Source organism: Aquarana catesbeiana, linkage group LG01, assembly GCF_042186555.1.
Source record: "Aquarana catesbeiana isolate 2022-GZ linkage group LG01, ASM4218655v1, whole genome shotgun sequence".
Taxonomy (NCBI): Eukaryota; Metazoa; Chordata; class Amphibia; order Anura; family Ranidae; genus Aquarana; species Aquarana catesbeiana.
This window is the reverse complement of record NC_133324.1, coordinates 274,330,113-274,354,726: the sequence shown is the minus strand read 5'-3', so window position 1 is coordinate 274,354,726 and position 24,614 is coordinate 274,330,113. Positions and strand designations below refer to the sequence as shown.

Sequence of the window (24,614 nt, the reverse complement as noted above, 5' to 3'; positions counted from 1 at the left end):
AGCATAACATCCAGGCAACTAGCAATCTAAAGGATATATTAGGAGGAGAGGTGAAATGGACTCCCTGTTTCTCTGATGAGTGGCTTCCTTTCACAATGCACCACTAAAATGTATGGCCATGAACTGTGCCTTAGAGTGTACCTACACACACACACACACACACGAGTACATCATGAAAATCATTACAAACTCTAACCCATCCACCAACCACCCCAAACAAAAAAAAAAAAAAAAAAAAAAAGATACAAGTAACACCTAACCCTTTTGTAGGATGCATGTTTGAGCACCTACTGAAAATACATTAAAATTCAAATGTGACTGTAATTTCTTATTTTAATCAAAAGATTGCAGCAATGGTTCAATGATAAAAGGTCATAAAACGGTTGTGGTAATGGCCAAATGAGAAAACTATTCAACAAAGACTCCAAAACAGTTCGCAAAGTAGAAAGTCACCTTCCAAGGAGTCATTTGCAACGTGAATGAAGAAAGAGCAGAAGTTAAAAGGCAAAAGTATTTTTACAGCAGAATTGCCTGCACACAAATTGAAATTTACAAATGTACTGTGGCTGCAAGCTCTTACTCGGGGTAGGTTACCGTATGAGCCCACTAAATGGTGTAAGGCATGAGACATTATTATATATATATATATATATATATATATATATATATATATATATATATATATATATATATATATATATATATATTTTTTTTTTTAAATGTTTACAAAATGATGTAAATGTATCCGGTTGATGACATGCACACTTGGCGTAAAAGTCCTGTGAAGGTCTTGAGAATCTGGCAAAACCGAGTTGATCTTTTGCGCATTCCGTAGACAGGTAAATAAAAAAAAAAGTGACCTGGGGAAATGATCTACTGCCGGTAAATGAAGCCTCACATATCACATTCCACCTCTTTCTCAAAAGACGAAACCCGTGGGGTCTACAGCAAAAGAAGTTTCTTTTTTCTTTGTGGCTTTTTCTTTTTGTTGTCTCCACTTTCTTCTTCCACGCGGCAACTTACAATTTACTCCACCTTGGTAAAAACTGCAAACCTAATGATAATCCCATTACTCTTTGATGGGAAAATAAAATTCTATGCACCTCAGGCCACAAAACTTCAATATTATATATTTTTCTTTCTTCACAGCTCATATTCTTTTATCCAACATTGTGAAACGTTTTGTGGCTTTTTCCGTGCAGGAAGATGTCCAATATAAACATTCCCCTTTTTTCCACTTCCTAGTCCCATAATCTGCACCAGCCTTGCTCCCCACGAGTAAGACAATTTTTTCAAATGGTGCAGGATGCTTGAAAGGGAATGTTGCTTTATGAATATATACTATACATATATGTTCTAAAAAAGTGTCAATTCTTAAGTAAAATCAAGCAACAGCGATTTTTGGCGATGATCAAAAAGTTTAGTTTTCAGATACAGCAGATGGCAGTTTTCATCCAGTCTTATTTTACCAAAATGGTCCTCCTGTGAAAACATCATGGCAGTGGTGGGCAATGATACCTCCTACATGTATTCAAATTTGTGATTCTTCGTTTAAAAATAAAAATTATAACATAAAAAAAATGTCTTCCCGAAGAGAATGACTGCACGTTTATCCCTGCATAAACAAAAAAAAAACAAAAAAAAAAAAACAAAACAATAGTAAGAAAATCGAGATGAGCAAGTTAATGTTCAAAACAAATCTATAGACAAGCTATGCAACTGCTTAGAATTCACTATAAATATCTATTAGAAAAGGTCAATTTTGAATAGAAGGATTCATGTTTATCTATGTTGAGTAGGAAAGATTATGCAAACCATAGCATGTGTGACATCACAATGCAACTATACATTCAATTATTACTCATTGAAACTGCATTATTGGGGTGCAAAGTGTATTAAATTCAGTGTAGCTTAGAAATGGGATGCTTTATACAGGTGTTTGACCTAAGCGTAGCTATCTCATATAAAGCAGCTGATGCAGTTAAAGCTTAGTTGATGACCATGTTAGGATAAGGGCCCGTTCACATGCAAAATGGCACTGCCACACATTATTCCATGCTCAGTTTGTTACCACAAAACAATGGTGTTAAGAGCCCTAAACATATAGTTAGAGATAGGTTCCCATAACCAATGTAAGCAGATCATTCTTGTCAGCATTTTGCAGACACTATTCAACTGGTAGAAAAAGTTAAAATTAATGGAATAGTGTGGGTCAAATGCTGCACTCAACATTTGAGTTGGCACAGCATGACTTAGTCGTACAACTTATTAAACAATTCTGCATTTGTGGGACACTAAGTTCACAGTAACAAAGCCAGTGGCTGGGAGCACTTTGCAGGCGCTGACAACACTTGGAAATGCCCCTTTTTGGCATGCATATGTGAACAGAGCCGTAAATTACTGAAAAAACGTATAATCTCATCAACAACTTGTTGATAGCATAGCATGGACCATTTAATTAAATAGCAGTCTTTATAAATTTCACAGGTTCATAGAGACTGACCTTTCAATTTCCCAAATAAGCACAAAAGACATTTATAACATGGTTGGGTGCAAAAATCTGAAACCTATAAGTAGTTCCCAAACTTTGGTTACATGTGTAGCACAAGAACACTCTTTAAATCACCATTAATCCTGGTGTTCGCAATAGAAACAAGGGCTTATCTGGATAAAAAGCTCCACTCCTCTACAGTTTAGCAGCTCCAGATTTCAGCTGGGGCAAATTCCTATTCTTTGCTGGGGGCTGTTGAACATCTAGGCTGGATCACTATACACAAAATGAGATTGATAACATCCTGGGGGCCTGGGTTTCTATATAGGACTTATTTTTTTGGACCAAAAGGGTAATTGTGAGCTGTCTCCCCCCCCCCCCCCCCCTTTGAAACTGGATAGCGATATTGGGCCTGGCGGTTTTGAATGGTGTCCCCTGTGTAAAGACTTGCAATGCTTTGGTCCTTTGTTGCTCCTCCTTGCCCCTTTTGGAAATTATGATCTACATTAATCATGCCCTAGCAGAGCCACACATCTTTTGTTCTGAAATGGCCGAGTTCAAATCGTATGGATCTCATTCACATGTGCTCCTAAAGAAGATGTAGGATTATTTGAAACTTGTTGTGCTGACATGTGGAATGTTGTCCCTTACTATGTAGTCCTGTGAACCCTGTGTGAAAGTATTAGATAAATAATAAAAATTATGTTTTTAAAATCAGCACCCCCCCCTTCATTCAGGGTAAAGGGGGGTGCTGATTGTACATTTTTATTGCAGCATACAGAGAGTACTCCTACATTGCAAAGAACACTACCCTCATCATCTTCTCTTCCAAGATGTTAGAGAAGCTAGGTAAAATCCAGCAATCAACCAAAATTATAAATAGAGTGGGTAGACAACCAATCTGGCACCCCTGAGAAAGTCATGTGACGTGATGTAGGACATAGACGGCGGACTGGAAGTGATGTGAGAGGGGGAAAACACAGCTGTTTTTTTGATTCCATGCGCTTTTTATTTTGCATTGATGTAAGCGTTTAATTGTCTTTTAAATAAATGGTTATATTTTAAATCTTTTACACTATGGGAGGCATATTGTCTATTTCACCCCACATATGGAACTGGAGCCCTAGGATCCTGGATCCTATATTCCATACAGGGGAGATAAGGAGGAGGCTATTGGGAGGAAGGATCGCCAGCCCCTTATTGGAACCTGATCACAAGGCTCTTTATATGTGGTTATGAGGTGAGAACTCTGTGAGCACTGAGGTGTTGTCGGAAGCACAGAGACCCTGTTGGATTGGTTTAAAGAAGAACTGAGCACTGTTTATAACGGAGCACTTGATACTTATCAGTTTATTGGACATTATATACTTTTGTGATAATTATCACCCTTGCTTCTTGGGTTGTTTGACCATTTATTGCTCATTATTGCACATATTTATATTGATTGTTCATTTCACTGAGGAATAGAGCACCACCACTTACATTTCCATACAAGTACAGTTTTTGCCACAGTGGCAGATGGACTTTTAGTTCTTGATTAAATAGAAGTGCAGTAATCACCATAACTTCCTCCAGCTCTATAACTTATAGACTGTAGCTTGGTACGGACAGGGAGCTGAAATACTTGTGGGAGCCTGGCATTACACCAACAAGCCACTGGTTGCAGTTGCAATATTTTGCAGACTCATTTGCAAAAGGATAAATGCACATTATTTTCTGCAAAAACGTGTATTTTTTTTCAAAAGGTGGAGTTAGCCAGTAAGATCTAGGTGACATTTATTCACCCCCCCCATTTTTCTCCCCCCCCCCCCGTTATCCCATTTTTTTTTACGTACAATGCAGGACTATCAACCCTGCTTTGTACATAGGGTAGGCAGGCGTACAACCACAGTGAAGACTTTGCGGGATGGGTTGGATGGAAAGAGCAGGAGGAGTAATGTAAGTATTACCCTGTAATTCTAAAATTGATGAGTTAACCCTTGCAGTTTGTTTTTTTTTCTTCTTCTTGTGCTTGGAGTTGGGCTATAACTGAACTGAATAGATCAGATAGCTGGAAATCAGTGCTATATTTCCTAAAGGGTATTTACATTGAGTATCTCTGCCCAACACTAAACTCTTCACCTTTATATTTGGGCCCCGGAGAAAGAACAAGATCAGGCAGAGAGCAGTTTGTTTGGACCTGATGTTGTACATACTTTTTGATATAAAAAAAAAAAAAAAAAAGCTGTGGCGGATGTGTAGCTTTTTCTATTTGAAGATGGAAGATTTTATATGATGATAAATGTTTTAGCAGAACAAAGCCTTGGATATGCACTGTAATCTAACACAAATGTGCTAAAAGAATGAATAAACAATGGTTGTGGCATATTGTTTTCCCCAGACATCACTGAATAGGCACAGCTACACTGTGAATTACAAAGCTAGAATTGCAGTATTGGCAGTCCAGGCAAACTGAAACATCTGAACAAATTAAATGAAGAGGTGTAGGCGGCAGAGCAGAAATCTGTGCATTTGGGGATTTTCTTAAGAGTAGCAGAATTTTAATCATGCCCTACGAGAAATTATCTTCAAAGATTATTGTTGGTGGGTTAAATTGATAACTCCAGTGCAACAAGTTTACATAAGCAAGGTCCCAGAGACACAAGAGACAGACCTACCATGCATGCAAATCTAGACCCAGGAGTCAACAGGCTGCGGTTTAGTGTCGCGTGCATCCACCAGATTGACAGTAGGCCTGTTACTCCGGGTAATGTGTTTCTTATTTGAGTCATTCTGCAGCAGCAGAAAAGGAGAAGAGAGTAAAACAGATATTAATGCCAGGAGAGGAGCAACACCAGACAAGGCTTGTAAGAAAAAGGAATTAGTTTATACAGTGAGGGGTTATAGGAGTGGCAAAACAAGCAAAAAGAGAAACAAAACAGCAGGCTAGTGCAAAATTTCATATTACACACCCAGACCATCATTTATCATTAAGAATCTGTTACCCAAGTGATAATAAAAACACTAAAAAATTAACACTTTTCAATTTAAAAGTAATAAATCAATGTCAGCGCTGAACACGTTCGTGCTTTATTCTAAGACTGACCTGTAATATTCTGCCTAACGTGTTTCAAGGCAGCGCCTCTTCAGAGCAAACTCAGAGTTGGATCTGATGAAAAGGTGCAGCCTCTAAATATGTTAACCAGGATATTAGAGGTCAGTCTTTGAATGAAACACTAATGGGACGATGAGATGTTCCATATGGAAATGATGTGAGAAATGTGCCTTTATACTACTTTTGTGGGTATTTATTAGTACAATATGTTTTTATGTTTATTTTTATGTTTATTTCAAACTATTATTTTTTTTTTCAGGATCTTACACTATGCCAGTTTGCTCTCAGATTCATTTACAACTTTCCAATTAAGGTCTGGTTTAAGGAGTAAACCAGAGGTGGTATGACTTAAAAAGATAAAACATAATAAAAGACCATTAAACTGTAGGTCAGGGATGTAAGAAACAGTGCAGTAGGAGTCACAACTGTGACCAGAATGTCAAGAGAGTTTACAGACTACTTTCAACTTAGGCCGGCCATACACCGCTTGAATCCTGCTGAATCGGTCAAGATTCGAACAGTTAGGCTGGATTCACACCTATGCAGTTTTAGTGCTTTTTGCATATTTGCACTACAGAACGTGTTCCATAGGAAACCATGTTAAATGGACTGTAGTGCAAATCTACAAAATGCAAATAGAACTAAAACTGCATAGGTGTGAATCCAGCCTTTGTGGGTAGGCTGAATGCACCAAGTTGATCAATCGAACAACTTGGGTCCAAACCAGCCTGCTCAATTCTCTTGTAACTAGCGGCTGCTATAAAGGGTTATAGCTTAAAAAGGGTTATAAACCCTCATTTTTAAAAAAAAATAACAAACATACTTACCTCCACTGCAGTTTGTTTTGCACGAGCACTCGTGGCTCCTCCCCGCATCGGCAAACCCCTTAGGAGAAGCACTCTACCTTGCAGGCACGCTCCCGAGTCCAGCATAGACACATAATGCCGCACTCGGCCCTGCCCCCGCATCATTTGATTTCAAGAGCCGAGAACCCCGGCCAGTGGGGGAAAGAACCGGGGGGGGGGGGGGGTCTATTGTTGTGACTTAAATGAGGATTAGAACACATTTTATATATACACACACACACACCACGTGCCAAGCACTGGTATGCCTAGCTTAATTTATAATGGCATTTCCTCTATGATACACTAATTTTTTCTTCATGCTTAATTCGCATTGTTCTAAGATTACCAACAGTAGTTTGTATTATGTTATAAAGTGATCTGAAGACAAATCGGAAATAGATATTCAAAGAAGGCCTAAAAAAAGTATTAATGTATGAAATCATGGTGTTTAAAAAGTTAAAGAAAAAAAGTTATTAGTACTAATTTGTGAGGAATGATATTTATAATAAAACTTGCGTATGAAAAAAATTGGGTAATGCATTTTTCAAAAAAACATCCGAGTCACTATTTTAAGGCTATCAAATTTTTCCTCTGAAATGGCCAATTCAGTAGATACAGTAGGTATAATAAAAATTACAGGTTACAAGCATAATAACATTCATAAGTTCAATTACATGGCACCACCTAGTGGCCAACATACAGAATACAACAGGAAGCTTGCCTTGCTTTATCATGTACACTGAGGGGGTGAATTTATCCAAATTGGAGAAGACAGAATCTAGAGCAGCTGTGCATGGTGCTTGTATCTACAGCTTGTTCAGTTTGAAAAGGAAAAATAGAAGCGGCTTGGTTGCCATGCACATCTGCTCCAGATGCCTGGGTGCTCCAGTTTTGATAAATCTACTTCAATGAGAGTTAAATGAAGAAATAGACCTATAGTTAAATATCATATTGACGTTGATGAAAGCTAAATAATAAATTATATTTTTGCACAAGTTCCATTCCCTTAGGTGGCGTATGCATTAAGTAAAACAAGACAACCCTTCTGCAAGAAGCCAGCCATCTGCTGAATTTGTAGAGCTACAATTTGAATGTATTATTTCACAGTGAGGCCTAACCCAATGTTTCTTTTGGCTGAATTTATTGAGAAACTTCCAGGAAAGGCCAGATGAGGAAAAGTTTGTATATTTTGTGGCTTGGTGCTGCCCTCATGACTTATACTACCAATGGTCCATAAGTGCCTTGTGGTAAAAGCCCTGTCAATAGATCTAGTAAGTTAGTCAGTTATGGAAATATCAGATTGGTTATCATGAGTAATCACAGAATCATATATATTTAGACATCAAAAAGAACAGTCGTTTTCTAGGGTGGATCATCTGTGAGGCCTACATCAATTTTGAAGGAATGTTTAAATGTACACCATTTCAAATTTTGAATATAAAAAACTTGGGAACAATCAAATGTTTTTGATTCATGGTTATGATTTAGAATGTATTTGCAAGAACAGATCACTCTCCCTCACCAGGACACAAACTGCTACACACAGCCACTCTTATTCTCTTCTCATTGTCAAAATACCTTCAAGGGCTCCTTTTCTGATAGATCTACCATGTTTTCATTTGACCTGTACTTGCGTTCCTTGTCCCTGTGGTCAATAGTGGAATAGCCATCTAATAGAAGGAGGAAAAATACTTCAGGTTTTGTTTAAAGCAAATTAACTCAAATGCATTGGATTAACAAATGAAGTTCCACTGTCATTTAGGCCTGGCCCAACTCTTAAAAGCTACATAAGGCTTCAGTACAATTTCAGGTGCACATCACACTCTAGAGTGCATTAAAATGAGAAGGGCACTTAGTGCAGCTGCCCTCCACTAAACTAAGCAGGAAGAAGAACTGAAGCTAATATGGTGTTCTACTTTAAGCGTACCTAAACTGCAGCTACCTGAAAATCTTTGTTGTGTGGTCCGCTTGGCAATGTATAGCCTTGCTTTTTAGTCCTCAACTGAGCTCTGTGCTTGAGAAATGAAGGCAGGCCATAGACCATACGAATTTCGCATGATTCCCCCATCAACACACACAGTGCTGACAGGGGAATCCCTCCCACCAAGCCATTGTGCTCTGCGGGTGGGGGAAGCCCGTCATTATTACTACCGGCTATAGCCGCTGCTAGCTAGATAATCACAAGTAAATCCAGCAGGCTAGATGTATCCAAGTTGATCAATCAAAAAAAAAAAAAAAGAAGTGCGATCGGATTGTGTTGTCGGAAATTCCGATCGTGTGTGGGCTCCATCGGACTTTTTCCGTCGGAACTTCCGACACACAAAGTTTAAGAGCAGGCTATAAAATTTTCCGACATCAAAATCTGATTGGTTAAATTCTGATTGTGTGTACACAAATCCGACGCACAAAGTGCCACGCATGCTCAGAATAAATTAAGAGACGAAAGCTATTGGCTTCTGCCCGTTTATAGTCCTGACGTACGTGTTTTACGTCACAACGTTCAGAACGATCGGATTTTCCGACAACTTTGTGTGACCGTGTGTATGCAAGACACGTTTGAGCTGACATCCGTCGGAAAAAAATCCGATTGATTTTGTTGTCGGAATGTCCGTTTAATGTCCGATCATGTGTACAGGGCATAAGATTTCTAAAACTCCAACATTTTTACATGTTGCCAACAGAATGTTTGGATCTGAAGTATGAATAGGCAGGGGGCATAGTGTATGACTGGGGAGATTTGAACCAGGGCTGCTGCACAGGAACAGAAAGGCCAAGCAAAAGATCTCTGCAGCATTGGACAGAGTGAGCTATGGATAGTGCACATTATCCTCCAATATGCATATTTCACTTTTCTTAAAGCACGTTTTGTTGCCTCCATTTCAAAGTTCTTCATTTCTATGGTTCAGATAATTATTTTTTTTTTTTTTAAGCATTCATCATTATAGGCTTATTAGCTTGGGTTCATGCAGAAAAAAAAAAAAAAAAATGCTGCTCTGGCTGCAAGATGAATTCAGTTTTTTTTTTTAAAGAAAAAGAACATTCTTAAATAACAAGTATTTAAAGGGTCCCTGTGCCTCAAATAGTCGGGTACACAATACAAAGAGATGTAGGGACTGAGTGGGTCTGAACCAGTTTAAAAAAAAAAAAATCTATTGTCCTAACGCAGCTAACCATGTTCAGTGAGTTATCAAGATGCAGTAGAGGAGTTGTGCACAGGCACAACATTTCTCAAGGTGTCAGACAATTCACCGCACATTAGCTGCTCTCTTATTGGAAGAAAACGGTGGTAAAAGTATAAACGGGTAAGTGTAAAGTAAGATAAGTGTAATTTTAAAGGCAACGTTCCATTTTTTTAAATAGACTGACATTCTTCTTTAAAAGAATCTGGCCAGAAATATGGAAGCTGCCATTACTTAGTTGTGTTTGAAGATGGATGAACTGGGGCTGGAGTCATACTCATCCAACTCAATCTATACTTTTTCCAGAGAAGTGACCAAGCAGTGAGGGGAAGATGAGGTTGACAGCCCAGGAGCCTGAGTCCTTGAAAGTCTTTGTCAGTGCTAGCTGCTCCAACACTTCTATTTTGATTGTTTTTTCTAAGATTGAATATCAAGCGAAAAGGATTGTTCGTTTTCTTACCAGGACCAAGCTCACCCATGGGGATCATGTCACGGCTCCCAGACTTCTTGTTTGCTGCAATGCAAGAAAAGGTTTATTTTATTCAGAAAGCCTATTCTACATCCTGTACCTTTTATAAGCATTTTTATGATCATTGATATTTTATATTATCCATCACTGTTCTAACCCGTTGGCAGGAATGAGAGCTTTTACACGTTCCCCAGATGTGCATGACCAAGGTTTAGCTTTTTTTTCACCCATTGTGTCTCCTTACTGGGCAAGGCTTGGTAAAAGCTGGGTAATACTTCATGGCACCATGACACTAACACATAAATGAAAAATGTATTGCATATTTACACCAGCAAGAGGCTGTTTTGGGTTAAACAAGGTATCTAAGGGTTACCAAATATATATATACATATGTACATACACACATACATACACACACACACACACACCATAAATTCACAGTCAGCTGTCACCTATCTGGGAAAGCAAGTTCTTACTTTGGCTTTTATCCACCAGAGGGAGTGTACTGTCATCAAATCCAGATTTCCCATTACCTTTCGATCCCTTAGGCAATGTTGATGTGGCAGACTGAAAAACATTACAATAATTAATTAAAATTGCTTTATAAACAGGAAGTAATGAGGATTCTTTGCTACAAAATTTTTTCCTGCCATCTGCCAAGGCTGGCCATAGATACTGTACTTTTTTTTTTCATTCAGCCAGCAGGCTGAATGAAAAAAAAAAAACAAAACAAAAAACTACCATGAACATGGGATTTCTCCATCCACACAACTGAGGTGGCAAGAGGAATCCTTTCTGCTGAGACAATGTATTCTGACAGCAGGGACTCTCCCACAGGCTGCAGCCACTGACTGAGAAAATAAGCCAGTTCGACAGAATTCGATCGTTAGATAGACTTCTGTCAAGCTAGAGCAGCCACCCGTAGATTGCATGAAAGTATGAGGTGAAGAGCAAGCAACTCGTCCTTCCAATAACAGTTTTATTAGTAAAGTGTACTGTGTGCAAGTTACAGCAGCTTACATGTTTCGGTAAAAAAACCTTAATCATAGCCATCAAGGCTATGATTAAGATGTTTTACCAAAATGCATAAGATGCTGTAATTTGCACACTGTACCCTTAAATAATATATTTTTTTTTTTTTATCGGGAGGATGAGTTGCCAGTGCTTCACATTTTTATACTTTAATGCGGTTTAAAGTGCCGGGAAGACAATGTGAGCTTTGTTGCACTGTTGGTCAGCCTCCAAAAGGGGAATCAACCTAGCCATATATCTTCTTTTGTACACATGGATCGCAATTGAGCCAGTTCCTTCTGAACAGGCTGAATTTCGATCAATGGCCAGCTTAAGTTGTATCTTGAAACCGGTACTAGTCATCCTTTGAAAATAGTTTACATGGTATGATTGCTTGATGTTTTTCAGCTAAAACATCAATCACCAAGCAGGGTTCTGTCATATTCATCATAGTAACAATTGTCAGGGGGAAGTGGTTCAAGAGATGGTGTGTATTGTTAAAGAGAGAATAAAAAAAATGGTTTTAGTTTGGTGATTTAGATACATAAAAGTCCAACTTTGTCTAGGTCTTTTCATGATACAGATTTATAGTTCTATACAAAAGCCACAGGGCCATTTGGTAATTTAAATTGGCTGTTAAGCCACGGAGTGTCATTTCTACAATCCCCTCTATTACATTAACTGATGTGCCCAGTGTATATGGTTTTGTTAAAAAAAAGCTCTTCTAGACTGTATTTCTGAGCGCCGCTCGATACTCACGTGACCGGCTGCCTCTCCTCTCACAGTCTGACAGATAAAGTGGGAGGGGTTGAGAAACCCCCACTGACGTCAGCTGGGAGGAGGAGAGGAGAGAGGCGGCGGCTGGTCACATGAGCGCCGCTTGTAAATACAGTATAGAACGGCTTATTTATACAAAACCACATACACTGGGGCACATCAGTTAATAGAATAGAGGGGATTGTAAAAATGAAACTCAGAAATGATAGGAGCAGTCGGGGCTGACAGGCAGGGAGGGGAGGGGGGTGGAGGACAGAGGAGTGCAGCAGATGACGGAGGCACATAAACTAACCACGGTGTCAGGGCTCAGCAGCCATGATACACCATGGTCAGTTTACAGGGAGGAGGGCAGAACCAGGCAGGTTTAGCCAGGTATTTCAAATGATAGAGGGGGCCAATTTACACAGTACAAGCACTGTGCTGTTCATGCTTTAAAGGAACAGGATTTTTTTTTTTTTAGGGTTACAAACACTTTAAGCCCACATTTCTTAGAGAACCTAAACTAAAGAAAGCAGCAGGTCAAAGGTGAGAAGTTGGTGTAAATGAGGAAAATCCAACTTTACCCTGTACAAGATATAACATAGCCAGTAAATATGGGTTTTGCTCCCAGATCTTAGGCTCAAGAGAAGCTGCACTTGCCTATTAATAAACCGTATCTAGGATTATAAATTTATGTTCTGTACAAGTTTTTTTTTTTTAAGTTTCTTAAATATATTAAATACCCCAATTCATACAAAAGTAAATTCTGTATTAAAAGGTCTTGCTTCAGAGTGATGGATGGATAAGAAAAGAATGAGATTTAGACCACAGTGTGAGCTTTGGAGTAAGAAGCCAGCTGTGTATACATTTCAGTCTGTACACAGAATGAAGACAAAATGCTTTATAGCACTACCTTGCTTATGAGCAAAGTAAACCATTCTAATCCTGTGCGGCAATGTAGAATATAATAGTAGCTTCCCCACCGTAATAACATTCTAAATGTTGCCTCTGAGAAAACACTGATAGTGGGCCAAATTGTGCCTTGGTTATGAATATCTGAAGGCAAGTCTCCATCTGATAAAGATGCCCTCTGAGACTGAAAGGCTTATATGATGCAATGCTCCTCGGTGCTGCACAGTTTTTCTAAAAGAAGAGCAAAACATAATGATAAACAGCAGGATGCTGAATTTCTTCACATTACTCTCTCAGTAAGATGTAAACAAGTAGAAGATTATCACAGAACTATTGTCTTTATTGGCTGCTTTGTAATCATCTGGCTCAAAGGGAAAGATAACCAGTAAATTTAACATCAAATACTTTAAGCAATGAATTTACACAGTTTGTCACAGTGACACACTAAGGCCAGGCATACATGGTTTAAATCTCAGCGGGATCAGCAGGAATTGGCTGAGATTCAAACTGTTAATGGGCAGGCTGAATGTACCAAATCGATCGCCTTGGGTATAACCAGCCTGCCGGATTCTCTTGCGATTATTGCTAGCAGCTGCTAAATCCGCAAGCAGTAATCATGGTCTTCTCCTGGCATTGACGGCTTCACCCGCCCCCCTGCCAGGAGAAGACTATTGCTGATTTCCCTGTTTACACTGTGTGTGTTGATGGGAGAATCGTGCAAATTTCTTTTGCACCGTGTATGGCCAGGCTAAGATTAACAGATACCGTATTAATGAAGTATACCAATACATAACCAGGACAAGCTGGAGCCGGGCAAAAATCAGTCAGGAGAGAATTAGGAAGGTTGCCTTGCCGATCTCCTTCTTAAAATGGTAGTTGCTCTGATGTCATTCTCATGGTCTGGTTGAAGCAGCAATGGGAGCCGCTTGGATTTATAAGCATCAGCCTACAGAATGTCACACGTCAAGCAGAGAGGCATGGATGTTGACTACAGAGTTCACAGAATGTGAGGGAGACCATGTCCTTTGTGTGTACAGCACCAAGCTTCACAGTCCAACACTACGTGGTATAAATCAACACAGTGACCTCAACACCCCCTTCCGTTCAGTGCTGACTCAATGTGCATATACCGAGCACACTCACTTCCCGGAAAGTGGTCAGGTTTTGCTCCTCTTAACTTGTGTTTTAAATGTAGTCTTTATGAAGCAGGGTAGCAAATGGAAATGTAATGTGCAGCTTTTTTTATTGTTCAACCCAGCATTACAAAGGCTGAATATAAAAAAGGATCACAGTGAAAACGCAGAACATAACCCAAGCTCATCGTTACAACAATTACAACCCAGTAACATCTGCTGGGCAGGGATATATTTTACACTTTACTAGGAGTATATGTAGAATGGGAAGCATGGATTTTAATTGGATTGGGATGAATAAACCTCCAGGTAACCATTATTACGCACACACAGAATACTGGGAAATTAAGAGATCTGCAGCCCATACCTGAAAGTTTGCCTTGTTCCACCCTTCTTTCTGAAGAGCGCTTCGAAGTTCCTTGTAGCTCCATATCATTTGTAGGACATGGGAAGCAGCCTTTACCTCTCTTGGGGACTGACTGAATAAGATGACAGGAGAAGACACATTTTTGTTATCAGGGAACCAATAACACAGAAAGGATGACCTATATAAAACTTGTTATGCACTGCTCACAAAACACATGCGGTGTGTACCCTAGGGAAGAAACTACTACACATTTTAACTGAGAAGTTTATAAATATTAATGAATAATTTGTGAAATGTCTAACTTATTTAAACTCTCTCAATAGCAGATATCATTCTACATACTAAATCACAAACAGTGTTGCGCTACTAAATGGTTAAATGATACATGTGTTCATCAATCAATTAACAATGATTATATATACATAAAGTAAAAAGTCCATATATATGAGACGTGCATCAATAAATTCCACAGAATAAATGATCCACCGCTGTGTGCAAATATTTCCGAAAGTGCTCGTGCTCGCTTCCACCTGAGTTTTAGGCTGCTCATCTCAAATTTTGACCCGTTTCACCAGTGGGTCAAAAACAGCAGTTGGCCGCGATGTGACATCAACATGTAGCCTCCGTCCCTATACGTGTTATGTCAAGGTGTAGCCTTCTTCAGTAGGGGACCCAGCCTAGATCCCTACTGAAAAAGTCTACGCCTTGACGGAACACGTAAAGGGGGCGGAGCCCACGCGCTGACATCACATAGCGGCCATCTCATATCCTATGATTTTATGCCTGTACAGCTAGCAAGGCTTGTAGTTGTGGGTATTATATTAAGCATTTTATGGGAATAAAAATTTGTTATATGGAGAGCACTAGATTTTGACATTCTTCTTCACATATCCATTGACTGATGAGAGTTAGTGGGGCTCATAGAGCCGGGTGAAGGAAGTGTGAGAGATGGAGGACTAGAAGTGCCAGCATCAAGCCTGTTCTATCTAATATCCCCAGAGGGGAACTGCTGTTTTCGTCCCGCTGGTGAAACAGTGGTCAAAATTTGAGGTGAGCAGCCTAAAACTCAGGTGGAAGCGAGCACGAGCACTTTTGGAAATATTTACACAAAGTAGTGGATTGTTTCTTCTGTGGAATTTATTTATGCACATGTCTCATATATATAGACTTATTATTTCATGTATATATAATCATTGTTAATTGATTGATGAACACATGCATCATTTAACCATTTAGTAGCGCAACACTGTTTGTGATTTAATAGAAGTCTGAATGTCGTGTAAACATTTTTTTTGAGTGATAGCAGCTACTTTAAATTGCACATTAACATCCCTTATATATACACACATACACATTTATTTACATGGGGATTGCACTGATTGCTTTTTCATTTGTGATTATACATACCCTTAAGAAAAAATAAAAGATGCATAGTAGTCTTAGTTATATTTTCTGCATTTCATTATAGGGTAGTATGGGGAGGGACCTTCTACGAAACAAGCAGTAATGATCTAGTTACTGTAAAGTGTCCTGAAATCCTGCAGAATAGCTGACTTATGTTACATAGTACTGTACACACAGACTTTGAAACCGAAACAGTTTACAGTCCAGATGCTAGAGCTGCAGATTCTTTAGAGCTGTAAATTTCCAACCAGTCTGCACAGATTACTAAAGTGTCATTTTTTTAGCAGATCTTTTCCCACTATCACAGGTGGAATTAGTGCTTTTCTTGTAAACTGTCTCTAATGAACACAGCTATACAAGTCAATAGAAGACTTAGTAAAGCTAAGGTGTAGGTTTTTTTTACCTTAAAGTGGTTGTTAAGCCACCATCTCATTTTTATATCACCCCCTCTATCAGGTAAAAAGCTGTATCCTAGTGCCTGTGCTTTATAACTATAAAAAAAAAATATGCAGATTTCTACATTTAACAGCATCTCCCAGCTCTCTGCTCTCCCTGTCTGATAGCTCCAGCGGACAGGGCAGAGATTCCCCTGCTGACGTCAGGCGGGGGGGAGAGGAGGAGGGAGCCTGGAGTCACATGATCGCTGGGAGATGCTGTTAAAACAGGTAGAAATCAGTTTTTTAATAATGCACAGGCACTAGGATACAGCTTTTTAGCTGACAGAGGGGATGATATAAAGGTCAGATAGTTTTGAAGCAGCAGAGAGAGGAACAGAGCAGCTCTATTGAGAGCTGACAGGCAGAGAGGGGAGGGGGGGTGAGGACAGAGGGAGGCACAAAAGAGCATCAGATAGCAGCAGATGACGGAGGCACGTACGCTGACCACTGTGTCAGGGCTCAGCAGCCATGATGAAGTGTGGTCAGTTTACAGAGGGGAGGGCAGAAACTAGCAGGATCAGCTAGGTATTGCAGGTGATACAGGGGGCCAAATGACACAGCACAAGCACTGTGCTGTATAAAATGCTTTAAGGGAACAGGATCAATTTTTTTTTGGTTAACAAAAAACCATGCATTTAGGTAAAAAAACAAAAAAACATGCCCCATGAACTACCCCCCCCCCTCCCCTCTAAACGCTTACCCGAGACCTCTCTCTGATGAGTGCTGTGCCCAGCTGCAGCTCCTCTCTCCCCTCTTTCTGCTTTCACAGGCTACACAGAGCAGCTGAAACAACTGGCTCCTGCTGCTGTAAGTCAAATCCTGTAAGGAGGGAGCCCTATAAATGCACACAGCTCAGGAGCTCACCTGTATGAGTGCCCTTATAGTACCCAGCTTGCTATGGAGTACTTATATAAAGGAGGAGGGGGGACCGCCAAAGAGGTAAGGGACCACTCTGTGCAATAGCATCACACAGAGCAGGTAAGTATAACATTTTTTTTTATTTTACTTAAAACAATTGCCTTTAGAATCATTTTAAGCGAACCATGAGATTTCTCTTGTTCAGCTTACTATCCCGTGTGGATTGATTACTCTCTCCTGCTGGCTACTGCATTCAGACAGCTGGTACCCAGCAACTGCATATGATTTGATGTAACCACTGTTCAGCTAACAATTTTCCACCAACCTCCTTTGACAAATACAGATTAAAAGGAGGGCAGGATCAGCCAGGTTTTTTAGGTGTTATAGATGTCCAAATGACACAGCACCAGCACTGTCATATAACATGCTTTAAAAGGAGCAGGATCCACTTTTTAATTTTTTTTGGGTTAACATACGCTTTAAAATGCTGCCACTAGGAGGTCCAATGTTTTCTTATAGTAGGTATAGTTCCAAATGAATACACAGTGGTGCTTTACAAACATACTTAGACAAGAGAGTTTAAGATCTGGAAGATCAAGAGCCAGCAAATCCACCCTTGGTTATATAATAAAGTATCTAACCAGATACTGCACTCTTCATTCTAAAATGGTTCTCAATACTGAACAACTTGTATTCCCACTGCTGTTAAAAATCATTGGAATATCTAGCTTAAGCATGCAGTCTGATTACCTTGATTTGTTAATTGTGATCAGTTTTTCAATTCCCTGTGTCTGGATAAGAGAGCGTGCATTTTCTGAGCTGTCTGTGACTATCTCATGGATGGTATTAAGCACAGCTACCACAGTGTCTTCCTCCAAGTTCTTGGCAGGACGCTGCTGCCCCCCGGGCAAGTTTCGCACCAACTGACCCATGGCATAATTGCCTGAGGTAGAAAGAGATGTTATTATTCACAGCATGCTGTAATAGATCACTAAATGTCTTTATACACTCCAGACCAGCATAATTTCAAATAAAAACACTTTTACATCAGTTTATTACTCATGGTAAGAAAAACACTGAAGACTACTTTTTTTATACTATTTCTATTATAAATTTTAAAGATCTGTAATAAAGAAGCGTTTTATTCGGTGACAGTTCTGTTCTGAAGTACTGTGAATTGGAGGACCAACGAGTGTGGAGGTATCTGGACCATGGCCCATCTCTAGACTGTTCAATCCTGTTGCACCTTGTGATTAAAATCTAAATTTCATATAAAGACATTTAGTTGTGACTTACCATGTAATATGCTGAATTATTGTAGATGAATATTACAGCCACTGCAGCCTGAATTACCAGGTTAAATATTTACCAAATTATAAAACAATGATTTAAGAAATACTCCCTTCCCAAGCCCACCAGTTTAAAATATTTAGATATTTCAGCTCCAGTTTCTATATTGTTGCTTGGAAACCAGAGCTTTTCATCTCTGTGAAGGGCACAGATAAATGCATCAATGGCCAAAGCAAAGCCATGGCTGAAATCTCATCTATTTATTATTGCTTGAACCATACCTTGCAGTTTTATACTTACACAAAAATAAATTCCAACGAAGGCTGCTCCATAATATATATATATATATATATATATATATATATATATATATATATATATATATATATATATATACATACTGGAGAATAAAACATGATAGAACACTACATAAGAGGATACCCATAGAAACCAAACTGAATTTAGATCCAAAAAACGAAAGCTACCAGAAGCTTAATCTATATTTTAGTCTTTGTATATGTGATCCAGAAATGCAGGAGGTGGAAAGTTAGCAAGCATGTTTATTGAGAGGCATTTTGATCTATTTTGCAAAGTCTAGCTGATCAGCACAATCTCTAAAGAGAAATGGACCTCAAAACCCAAGACCAAATGTCAGAGATTCAACAGATTGACCTGATCAGATTCTCCAGGATAATTTAGGTCTCCACCAAGCATTAAAGTAAGAGTGCTAAAAGTCGAATGCCCTGCGTCCCTCACTCAGATCAAAGTCTAACAAGGGAAATGACAGCAGGAATCAAAGTATATACAGTAGGTGACTGGTGGCAATGTATGTCCAACACAGACAATATTGCCATGTACCTGCATTGTTTGCAAGACAATAACAATTTTCTGAAAGCAAAGATCCTGGAGAATAAAATAGCTGCAGTTGCAATGTATTAGGTCAAAAGATATTTGCGCAGCTGTTTATCAAAGGCATATTTCCAGAAACAATACACTAACATGAATTTTAGTGTAAACAATATTATACCTAATATTTCAGTAAAATATAAAAACATGGGGTTGCAAAAAGTAAATGGATAATCCTCAAATTGTGCGTGCTCGTAAAATTGCAAAAAACTATAGTACTTAAAAGCCCTTACGGGTGATCCCTAGAATGACTGTTTTTACTCTGACACTTGCAGAAATACCTCCCATGTGTGGTTAAATCTACATTTCTTTACACATGCACGATGCATTTTTGCATTGGGGTGTGTGTATAGGGATGATGGAGGTGCCTTCAAATTTTTTTTTCATAGTTGATTTAATTTATTACAATTTAACACTTTTTTTCTCCATTTAACTTTACTGCTATGACAAGGAGGCTAACAAGCCTCCTATGTGCTAGCATGGTCAGATGACTGATCCTGTTTATAAAGACATCAGGGGTCAGTTAATCCCCAAGATCTCCCTGCCCTCAACTGAAGCTAATCAAACACACAGCTACAATAACTGCAGAATGACTCCACTGAAACCAGAAGTGATGTAATGTATATTGCTGCTGGGTTAATTAGTTGCAAAAGGGGATCAGAATGAGCAATCTCCATGGGTGCCAGCTGCAGAGGGTGCACTTTCAGAGCACCAATAAATAGTGATGAAGTCAGCTCTAGAGACACCCGAGTTATTTTCTCATAAAAACTAAATCGCTGGCTGCTTCCATACCAAGATTGCTTTATCCCCTTGAATACCAGGATGTTTAAAAATGTACATTGGTAGGCAAGGGGATAAAGTTTAAAAAAAGAAAAAAAAATTACTTTTCAAATTGACATCTAATAAAAAGGAACTCACCGATTAAGTCTTTGTTGCGTCTGTCCATAGAAAGATTCCTCAGAGCTATAGCCACAGCTCTAACCACTTTGTCTGAATCTGACTGAAGCAGTTCCACAAGCACCGGTAAGCCTCTTTCTTTGCGGACTGTAGCACGGATATAGGTCGACCACTGAAAGGCAGAAGACAGTTCTTATTAAATTAACTTATACAGAATGTTAGAGGGCCATAGGGTGGTGTAATATCTAATAAGAATGCTACTGTCTTTCTATAATGATTTGTTCCATTTAGCTGTGAGAAATGTGTTTGTGTGATGCATTACCTAAGAATTGCTAATTATCTTTCACACTGCATATGCTACTACTCTACCTCAAGCAATATTATTCATGACATGATATGGGAAAGCAGAATTTGATAAATTATAAATGTTGTACATCAGCCAACAGCCTACTGATAGACAGTGCTGCAAACTAGTTATTTCTTCTACAAAGGAGAACACAGGGCCTGCATGTTATGAAAGGTGTGCTAGGGATATGTGCAATTTAACAGTACTATGCTTACCAAGGCTGTCTGATGTCCCAGTGTGGATGCAGTAAGAAAAGGTCATACTTCTCTACACTTTAACAACCATCAGAGGTAAAAACAGGATTTTCCTGCAGTCCCTACACAATAATCTCTGCATTCTTCTAGTTTTGAATGGTAAAGGTAATGGTTAAAACCCTGTTTTGTTATTTTTCCATCTGTCACATTGAGATATCGCTTTCCTTCCTGTCCTGAAGATTCAATTGGAAGCAAGATTAAATCTTTCCAAAGGTCCAATCCCACTTATCACTAATAAAGTAAAAAGTGTAGGAACTCCTCTAACCCTGTCCATGTGTCAACTGTGGATTTCACAGGACAAAAAAAAGGGGACATCTCCCAAATGGGGAAACAGACAAAAAAAACCCTATAATATAAATTAGTGCAGCGCTAAAATCATTAAATGAGAAAGAAAATTTCACCAAAAGTAAATGCTGACATAATGAAATGGTGAAAACAAGCTAAAAACAGAAAACCAAGGTGGAGGTATTTACTCCAAAAATAATAATCTGTGTTCTATTAAATGAATGTTGTGAATATTGAATCACCTGGTATTAAACCAATCAAATGAAAACAAAGTAAATACATCAAATATAAAATAGGTGTATACACATAAACAAAGTGAAAATATGAATCCTCAGCCGTGGGTTAATATACTCCAAATATACATGACTTAGGATAAATAAGTGATGTGAATCTGATAATCATAAGTGAAAACATAAAAAACATATGTGATAAAATTTAAATAAGTCCCGCTGATCTTGCAAAAAGGAAAATTAGCCAATGAATGATGCAACCAACAGATGGTGAAAAGAAGGATCCCTCATCCAGTGAGACGGAACACCCGAGGTGAGTAAGTATTCTCCTTACCAGCTAAAAAGACCAATTTGTTGGTCTCACCGAGCCCAGGGAATTCAGTCTCCCAAAAACCTATAGGACATCCAAGGCTGCTGAATCTGTATCAATCGGTGTCACTCAAAACATAAAAGCAGAGAGGGCTCCCATAGTGTAGTATTTGAGTGGTTTATCTTTTAAATCAGTGGTAATCAACCCTGTCCGGGGTTGAAAAAAAAAAAAAAAAAAAAAACCTGTCTTACCTATCCAGACCTAAATGCCTACAGATACACTTTAACCACTTCAATACTAGGCACTTAGACACCTTCCCGCCCAGGCCAATTTTCAGCTTTCAGCGCTGTCGCAATTTGAATGACAATTGCGCGGTCATGCTACACTGTACCCGAACACATTTTTTATCATTTTGTTCCCACAAATAGAGCTTTCTTTTGGTGGTATTTGATCACCTCTGCGGTTTTTATTTTTTGCGCAACAAATAAAAAAAGACCGAAAATTTAGAAAAAAAACAAGTTTTTCTTTGTTGCTGTTAAAATTTTTTGTAAATAAGTACGTTTTCTCCTTCAATGACGGGCACTGATACGGCGGCACTGATGGGCACCGATGAGGTGGCACCAATGAGGTGGCACTGACGGGCACTGATAGGTGGCACTGGTATGCACTCATAGGCGGCACTGATGGGCACTCGTAGGCGGCACTGATGGGCACTCGTAGGCGGCACTGATGGGCACTCGTAGGCGGCACTGATTGGTACATATGGGTGGCACTGATGGGTACTTATGGGTGGCACTGATGGGCACCGACAGGTGGCACTGATAAAATATATTGGTGGCATTGCTGGGCAGATCTGGAACATAATGGTGCCAATCAGTGCCCATTTGTGGGCACTGATTGGGCACATGTGGATGGCCATGGGGTACATACCTGGCCATCCACATGTTGCCCCTTCCCTGGTGGTCCTAGTGGCAATCCTTGGTGGTCCAGTGTGGTGATCTGAGGGGGGGGCTGCGCTGATAAACAATCAGCGCAGACCCCCCCTGCCAGGAGAACCGCCGATCGTCTCTCCTCTACTCGCGTCTATCAGACGCGTGTGAGGAAAAGCCGATCAACGGCTCTTCCCATTGACAGCGTGATCAGCCGTGATTGGACACGGCTGATCACGTGGTAAAGAGCCTCCGCCGGAGGCTCTTTACCAAGATCGGTGTAGCAGTGTGTCAGGCTGACACACCGCTCCACCGATCGCCGCGATGCGGGAGGGCGCGCGGCGGCATGTTATCCTGCTGGACGTCCAGTCAGGATAACGGAACCACTTCCCGGATGTCAATCCGCTATAGGGCGGGCTGGAAGTGGTTAAGCAACCAGTTTTAACTTAAATGTTTCACCATTTTAATTGGCTGCCCTGCAGGAATATTTTTGGTTGATGAATCCTAAATGCCTACTAAAAACCACAAACTTACAACTGAGAAAAGTGTTGCAGGACATATAATACCTGGCAAATCAAATGTTAATAAGGCCAGTGAGGCACAGTCAGTGCATGAGCAGCAATTTGTACTGATAATTAATGCAAATGTACACTATGGAAAAAAAATCCATTACAGTTCGTACAGCTAAAAGTATGACAGACTGTTCCTTCTGCCTGACAATTTCCTTCCTCTATTTCTCTGAGGGCATTTTTATATGCGATGGATCATCAAGCTGAACCTTCAGCAGTAAAACTCCTGAGCTGAGTAAGTGTGAGGCAAATGTGACAGACTGAAGGAAGAACAAATTGGAATTATTAAAGCGGGAGTCCGGCGACCAATCTTTTCTTCTTTCTTTAGGTCATTGAGACACTTTGCTAATCCCAAAATAATACTCACAGTTTGGGTATAATATTTTTGCCTCTGTTTTCGTACTGAAGAATAACTTAAAAAATGTGATGCTGGTTGTTTCCATCTTGCTTGTGGGCATGTGAAGCCCACAAGCATTGATTTCCTGGATGCTGTGAATGCTGTTCATTCACAGCTTGTTCACACGCATGATCATTGTTTCCCGCACTGAATCTTGGGAAGCCTGACACTAAGCTCCCAGGAGACAGTGCGGTGCTGGGGAAAGGCAATAAACATGCCTACTCCCATGGGAGGAGAGACAGGAAGTGCCACAAGTACAATAAAAAGGTAATTACAGCGATAACAAATTTTTTCGTGCAGCATTTGAACATCTATGCAATTAACTGAAGGGGGTAAGATTAAGTTAAAAATTTGAAGAGCTCGGTGTCCCCCCTTTTTTTTTTTTTCAAATTTTTAAAAGGGGGACACCGAGCTCGATTGTGAAAAAAATAAGTTTCGGAATGTACCTTCTGAGAAGAGTTTTCTTCTGTATTTTTGGGGTGACCGAGAAATACATTCCAACAAAAGTATGCCTTCTATCCAAAATGCTGCTTTTATCCTTCTAGAAGGTGTCCTGTATCGATGTCTAAACATCATACTTATGTACGTGTTAACAGGCCTGGAGTTACATTATAAATACATTTCACGTCAAAGCTATTGATAAGGTTGACAACTATGTATGAAATATTGCCAGTTATGCAGCTTTGATGTACAGCTCTCAAGCCAGCGGTCAGAAAAACTGGGCAACAAACTTGTAATTGGTAGGTTTCTTCTCCATGTTTGCTAAAGAAAAAATCTGTGATGTTGGGAAATACTGCCAAACACTACACACCCTTTTAAATATGTTTTGCCTTGCCATTCTCCCACTGTATGCACAATTAGCCCTTTCCTTTAAGCCAAAGCAGTTTTTTATTGTAAACATAGTGGGGGAAAAAAGACACAGAACCCCTTACAGGTTAATGCTGCAGTCTGTATTCACTTTGGAGAGATTTCTCCTCATTTCCAGTCAGGACTAGCATAGATTGGAAATTTCTCCAATGTGGACACAAACTGTCTGAGGGACAAAAAGTAATGTAAAATCTCCTTTACTATGTCATGGACAGAAAAAATAAAACAAAAATTGAAATTATGTATGTACTTACTTTTCCCAGGTATAATGTAAAACTTAATTGGGCTTTAAAGTGTCAATCCAGCCAAAACTATTTCCATGGGTTTGGATAGAGTGGGAAAGGATTAGAACCTCCCTTACAGGTTTTTACTGCTATT

General features: G+C 39.5%; 1 protein-coding gene across 6 annotated transcripts in view; it reads right to left on the bottom strand.

The window, feature by feature from the left end:
- Positions 1-315: 315 nt before the first annotated feature.
- The window catches only part of ARVCF (ARVCF delta catenin family member), a 1,066,482-nt gene continuing 1,042,183 nt past the window's right edge, over positions 316-24,614 (bottom strand). For 5 of the 6 annotated variants that reach the window (XM_073628741.1, XM_073628759.1, XM_073628751.1 and 2 more), the window contains 8 exons: positions 20,071-20,221; positions 17,707-17,899; positions 14,258-14,369; positions 10,555-10,645; positions 10,070-10,123; positions 8,009-8,100; positions 5,149-5,263; positions 316-1,615 (listed from right to left, as the gene is read on the bottom strand). In XM_073628741.1, coding sequence (XP_073484842.1) covers positions 5,162-5,263; positions 8,009-8,100; positions 10,070-10,123; positions 10,555-10,645; positions 14,258-14,369; positions 17,707-17,899; positions 20,071-20,221 — 795 coding nt within the window. In that variant the 3' untranslated portion in view covers positions 316-1,615; positions 5,149-5,161. The remainder of the gene's footprint in view (positions 1,616-5,148; positions 5,264-8,008; positions 8,101-10,069; positions 10,124-10,554; positions 10,646-14,257; positions 14,370-17,706; positions 17,900-20,070; positions 20,222-24,614) is intronic. The other variant, XM_073628766.1, reaches the window with a different exon arrangement.